Below are 6673 nucleotides of genomic sequence, written 5' to 3'. Positions count from 1 at the left end.
TTCCGATATTAGTCTGCACTTACCAGTCGGACCACTCAAACACAGCCATCTGCCACTCAGATGTTACACTTTTCTGGAAAATCAGCAAGGTGTGTCAAACCCCTAGAGAATCCACACTATTAGTGTTTGCTAGTGGACTTGGCAAGAAACACATTTGGTTTAACAAAGTATTTCTGTTAACAAGATGAGTATAAGGTTATGTTTTAACGTTAATTGAGTATGTAGGAACATCTAAATGTTTAAATTATGCTTTAAAAGGGAAATTGAAGGCTCCTTCTTGCCACCAAAACAGGTACAGACACAAAAGCAGAGCTTTAAATTGCCGGAAAAAGTGTCACCAAGCCCTGACTTAGAAGTATTAACAGTCATTAGCTTCTTCATTCCAATTCCAGCCAGTATCTGCAATATCAAGAACAACTTGCTTTCCATTTAAGTAGAAATGTATTTACATACCTGATCCATGCAACTAGCTGCATTTTGATTAACTGAAATGCTTTTCATAGATGTAAAAATTCAAAACACTAAGTTATATCCAGAATGCTGCCTAACAAAGCATTGAAACATTTAGAGTGATCAGGAACACTCCTGACCACTTTGCTTTTTGCAGTTCTAGAAGTGCTATAGCAACCGTCAAAATTTACATGTGGAGTTAAAAAATAAAAGAGAGAATCACCTTGCTCTAAAGCAAAAGAAAATTACTCTCAAACTGCACACTAACTAGCCACTCTCTCTTCCAAGTGCAGGGAAAATAAAAGTGGTAAGAAACAACTTAAATACTTAAGAAAAAATACCAACACAGTTCTTTCCTTCAGATCAGCCATATGAGTCAAATGGTGTTGAACTTGGAGTAGAAGCCTAATTTTGAACATAAAACTGACGTGCCTATATACAACCTTTCTGAGCAGACACCGAAGCTAATACGTTGTTGATATTGAAGTGTAGAGAGATCAAGATGGAAAAAACACCTCTTTCTACACCAGAAACTCCTTTGACGCTCTCAGACCTTATTCGTAGCTCTCCATCAAAGCACCTAAGTATTTCTCCCCTCCATATTGTCAAGCACAGCATCTGTCCTCCTAGCACTTTGTTTTCAGACTAAATCCTCCTTGGTTATCATCTCCCCTGCCACTCCCACCCCTTCCCACCAAAACTACAGACCCATTTCAAGTGTCTCCGTCTTCCCAGGACTCCAACTAAAGGAGACAGCTATAGCTCGGACAGCCAAAGTCACCTCTTCACCTGGGCTTCAAACACCCTCCCCAACAGCAAACTGACACCACAAACCTCTGAGCCATGAACAAACCTGCTCCTGAACCTCTGCAGCTTATAGCACAGCAGTTCAAAAACCAAATTCATTGATTTCCTACCTTCAAATGCCATATTGGACCATGAAGAGTTTGGAAGCTGATTCATGAGAAACCCCGAGCCTCAAGAAGCAGTGACAAGGAGAATTACTGAAGCAGTCATCTTGCCTATCACAGCTTCCCACAAAGCATGAAGGCAACAGCGGTCTTGAGAATTTAGTAGCATTCAAGGCTGATGGACCCTTAACATCCACTATTCCCAGTGGATGTCTCCATGTCATTGTCTGATTCAAAGATTATATTCCCCCCCCCCGCCCCCAATCATATTTTGCTGACACAGCTGAAGCAGAAACCAAAATCTAGGGTCGATATCTAGAAGCCTTCACAGTGGCATTTTACATGCAGGTCTTGTAAAAATAAAGACGTTTCCTCACCCAGGCTACACACTTCGCTGACCCAAAACCTCTGACAACTAGACTCCTTTATTAAATCAATGGCTCCAGAAAGATACTTGGAACTCTGTTCATCATGGTATGAGGGTATTCAAGAACCACCACAAAACCAGTCTGAGCAAAATCATGTTTATTCCAAATCTTCAAAGGACATCTTAAGCCTTTGGGTATTCCTTCCAGGTATCCTTACAATGAACTACCTCCAGTTTCTGATGTACAGCAACAAAGGATATTACTAAGACTATGCTGAAACTAGTGTTAAAGCAGGCCACTCTAAAGCAGAGCAGGCAGAACAGTAAAGTTTTACATGAAGCTGAAGAATTGACAGTTCACAAGCATTTAAGGTGACCAAAACCCATTAGAAGCTGCCACTACAGCAAGACCTGAGGGACCAATTTAGAGTACTGGTAACTCAAATGATATATCCCTGTCATAAGAAATGCTGAAATCCCTAGAAAAGAACAAAATCTGGAAAAATTCAGCTATGAAACACAAGGAAGAATGAAAACTCCTACCAAAGGTAGAAGTAATGAGGAGGGGAGAGGGAAAAAAAAAAAAAAAAAAAGGCAAAAAGACTGTAGATGGCTGCACCTTCCCAGAACCAACACTTGCGCTAGACGAAAGCCAAGCCTCAAACATGAGCAGAGATCACCTCGGGGACTCAGATTCTGCAGTATCATGCTTAGTCATTGACAGGTTAAGGAGAAAAGTCCAAGTGCAAGAAGTCATCATGATAGATTTACCCATTCTCAGGGGTGAATATATAGAGAGAGTATACTTCAAAAGACTTTGCAAAGGTAGTGCAGCTTCTCTAGGAAAGGTTTTTCTTTTTAACATATTCTCCAGTTACAGTCAAAATAAACTTTGTGGCAAGAACTGGAATAGGTGATGTTAAAAGTGAAGAAAGAAATTAAGTTATTTCATCTCCAAAGCAAAACTGGAATCACTATAGTTTACACTCCAGCCATTCTTCCCATCAGTTCTTGTACATGTCCTGCTACCTTTCATCTCCTGTGCTATCATGAACAGACCAGAAATAAAGACAGGACCAAGCATGGACATCATGCTTTTACAAGCCACCGGTCTTCCACATTCTCCATTTGTGTTCATCTCCCACAGCACAGTAATAATGCAACTCAAAGCCTAAGATCATGTCACTTGGCAGACATCAGAAATGCTAGAAGTTCCAGAAACTCCTCGCCATCCCGACTCAGATGTTACATGAAACTCTCGATGAAATGAGCATCACTGCCCAGGTCATGCTGACTGGCACCAGCCAGCTTTAGTCAGCCCTCCCTGTTCCTCCAGCAGAGTCATCTTGGAGAGGTAGATTATAGACAGATGACTAGACCTACTGGCCAAATCCCTCTACTCATTTGTTTCCTTTCTAGGGATTGAAAGGAAATGTGTATCTACTTCACTTGACAGTCTTTCACCTTCTACTTCCTAGAAAGGCAAGACTGCATGCTCCCGATTATGAATTAAAGGAAACCAAATCAGATTCACCATCTCCGTCTTAACTACCTGAGACCAACACCAAAATATAAGACTTCAGTTTGGTTATTATGGGAGTATTATCTGGAAATCAAAACATACCTTTAACCGACTCGTTATGGCCAAACCACCATAATTCACTTCATCAGCTCAGTTAACTTCGGCTCTTTTCCTTACACCAAGCAAATGTCAGCAGGATATGCAGGCAATGGCAATTGCCTTGGGCTGTGCAGTCAGCAGCAGCAATGACAGCACCATATTCAAGAAGGTTAGGGATCCCTGACAGAGATCCCTACCACGACTGCACTAAAAACCCCACCAGCTCAAGTTCTTGATGAAGTTTCTCTCTATGGCCTATTGATCTTTGTCAGCATTCAGCCTCTACTCTAGTAGTAGTACTTGCAACTGCTTCCCCCCATCCCCCTTCAAAACATAAGCTGAGTTTTAATTTCAAACAAGAAGCCATTCCTACAGCTGCACAGAAACCTTAGTCCTGGTAACGGCAACATCCTCCAGCAACATGCCTGTAACTCAGACCTCCAGTTAAGGCCAACAAATCCATTCGCTTCTTGATCCCAACCAACTTCTTCCAGCTCAGAGGCAGGGAAGGTCATTAGTAATATACTGTTGTAGTAACCTTCCTATGTGACAGCAGTATCTCAATGCCAGGGAATCAAGTTTTAGAGTCTGCCTCAACAGCTAGAGAATGGAAGCAGAAAGTACCTTTTGGGGAAGTGGGAGGAAAGAAAGAAAAAAAAAAGGTAAGTCACCTATAGGATATCATTTAAAGTCCACGTATACGATAAGCCAGTCTTTCATACAGGGCAGTTTTTTGGCAGTCATCCAAAGTAACACAGTACTGTATCATCTGTGTACATAGAAGAGTGACAGGTTCTCAGTGCCATCCTCCAGAAGCAGTTGTGGCTATGTTTACTGTATGGAGTCCTTGGACTAGAGCTTGCTTTGACATTTAAGGCCTTCAGCTTTTAACCTTCATAATGAAATACAGTTAGAATAGTTGTAATGAATTCCATAACTACTAGCATTATGACTGATACATCTACTGAAAACTTTCAGCCTATGAACTTGTTTACTTTTAATTTGCTACCCAGTCCTTACTAATTATCCAATTAGTTTACTTATAAGCTTGCAGGAAGCATTCCAGAACTATTTTTCACTGAGCTCTGCTGTAAGGGTCTTGATGTAAGGCCTTGGAAGGGTAAAAAAAACAAACCCACAGAGCAAACCAACAAAGAAGCACAAATACAAAGAATATTTTGAAGTTGCACATAATTTTTACTAAGTCCAAATACTACCAAGGGTCAAGAGAAAAAGGTACCCCATTACTACCTAGATGGAGGGCAAAACAAGCCAACTAACTAGTGGAACTAAGCAAAATGGATTTCAGCTTTAGAACAACTGTTTACTAAAGTGAGCCAAGCATTTAAGCAGATGTTCCAGTTTCCTTTAAGATAGAAAGCCTACTTGTCACTCGTAGTGATACTCTGACTCAACAAGTCACTATGCAATCAGTTTGCCAAGAGACAAGAAGCTACTCTTAACTGTACGGCACAGACACTCATTTAACATTGTTCAAGGAAGGAACGGGGTCAAAAGCAGCATCAATGGCGTTGCAATTCCTAACTCTATAGAAAGATGGTGATAAGCCAGATGTTCCAATTAGTGCTTCAAAACCATTGGAAAAAAGAAAGCTTTATCTTATTGGTTTATTTTAAGCACTTGAACACATTCTTTCCTGGCCCACTAAGTTGATACTAGATTCCAAAAAGACATTTTGCATTCCTAGCACTCTCCAACTTCAGCTTTTAAAGAATAGCTTAGCCTCTTATTATCATTTTTAATACAGAGCAAGTTATAACAAGATATATGCTTACTCCTGTGAGCAATTAAACAACAGTAACTCAGCAAAGTTAGGTTTTGTAATCTCTCATCAGCTCAAACAAGCCATTTGATACTATTCACCACAGCAGTTAAGCATGTCTGAGGCAAGTGCTCTAACAAGCAGCATGAGCTAAGCACCCAGAGTTGCCATTTACCAGTCTATTTTTGAAAGATGCTTGCAGAATTATTTCCATAGGAGAATTTTTTATTAGTTGTTCTATGACAACAGAGTTCTTGACCCATACACAGCACAGAAAAAGACCCTGGACTAATCTAAACCCTAGGGACAAAAAGTATTTAGGCTACCAAAATCAGAGACGAGACCCACTTCCACTGTTTCAAATAGGTAAAGGAATTGGAATCAGAGAAGTTCAGCTGAATTAGCACCTGTAATGAAACTAATAATTAGTACTTACATAGATGAGCCCAGAGTAATACCGATCCTTTAAATTATGCAATACAGAGGCTTCATTTAAACAGGTTAATTCTGCCATGTCTTCCACTTTAGAGAACTTAGGAGGATTCATCTTCTGAATATCATCTTTATTGACTAGTGCTTTCTTTCCATTCTCTGCCAGTTCAACCAACACTTCATCCCCTTTTTCCTCCTTGATGCTGGCTGCCTCAAAACCATGGCGCTCTGAAGGAATCCACACCAATTTTTTAGCAGTCCAGTCAGCCTGGGTGGCAGGGTTGTAGATTACAGCCCTATCCACAAAGAGGTATCTCTCCGGATCTTCCTGTCCAGATCTCTGTGCCATTGTAGGAAGTGAAGGTGTCTGCTATCAGTTACCCTGTAAATCAGAGAGGAAAAAAAGGCAAAGAGTACATTACATGCCATATTCTTAGCCATTAAATGAATGGAGCTATATCACACCAATTAACTGATCTATCATTTAATATCTGGACATTCTCTCAATGAAGAAGCACTGCTCGTTTCTTCCATAGTCTAAAGAAATTGCTATACAGCTGAGAGCCCTTATTCACACAGTGGCCCTCTGAATAGACTAAACTCCCATATAAAAGTTTAAATGATCTGTCAAGTATAATCCCAGACCCAGTAGAGGAAGCTCCATATAAACTGGTTTTAATTGCACATCAATTAGGGCGAGACATTGCAACAAATGCGAGAGTTACAAGCAGGAAAAACATGGATCTGTCTTCTGTGCTTAAATAAGGAAGAAGAGCAAATTTAACAAAAGCTCGCCAGTAAATTCAACTTCAATTCAACAGTAAAAAAAAGAAATTATAGATAGATAAAAACATAAAAAATGTTCAGCGCATAGCTAACCACAGTAACCAGAAGGCAGCTAGAACATGTTTTAAAATGTGGATGTTCAATGACAGACAAGAACTTGAGACACTTGGGGTTTCCGCAAGCCATTAAGCTAGCTAAACCTTGCTCATATTCTTCCTGAAAAACATACGATTTTGCATTTCTACAGCCTGCTTCTGCTCTAAGTCTCAAGTGCTGACATTGCCACATTCCAAAAAACCATCTCCAGATCTCAAGTTTACCTT

General features: G+C 40.2%; 1 protein-coding gene across 1 annotated transcript in view; it reads right to left on the bottom strand.

The window, feature by feature from the left end:
• Positions 1–5913, bottom strand: part of LOC104162323 (myosin-10-like) — a gene marked incomplete at its 3' end in the record, with an annotated part of 13921 nt that extends 8008 nt beyond the window's left edge. The window contains exon 1 of the mRNA XM_009701029.1: positions 5569–5913. Coding sequence (XP_009699331.1) covers positions 5569–5913 — 345 coding nt within the window. The remainder of the gene's footprint in view (positions 1–5568) is intronic.
• Positions 5914–6673: the final 760 nt, after the last annotated feature.

This window comes from Cariama cristata, unplaced genomic scaffold (genome assembly GCF_000690535.1).
Source record: "Cariama cristata isolate BGI_N322 unplaced genomic scaffold, ASM69053v1 scaffold40605, whole genome shotgun sequence".
NCBI lineage: Eukaryota > Metazoa > Chordata > Aves > Cariamiformes > Cariamidae > Cariama > Cariama cristata.
Note: the sequence above shows the minus strand (reverse complement) of the source record. Positions and strands in the feature narration are given on the sequence as shown.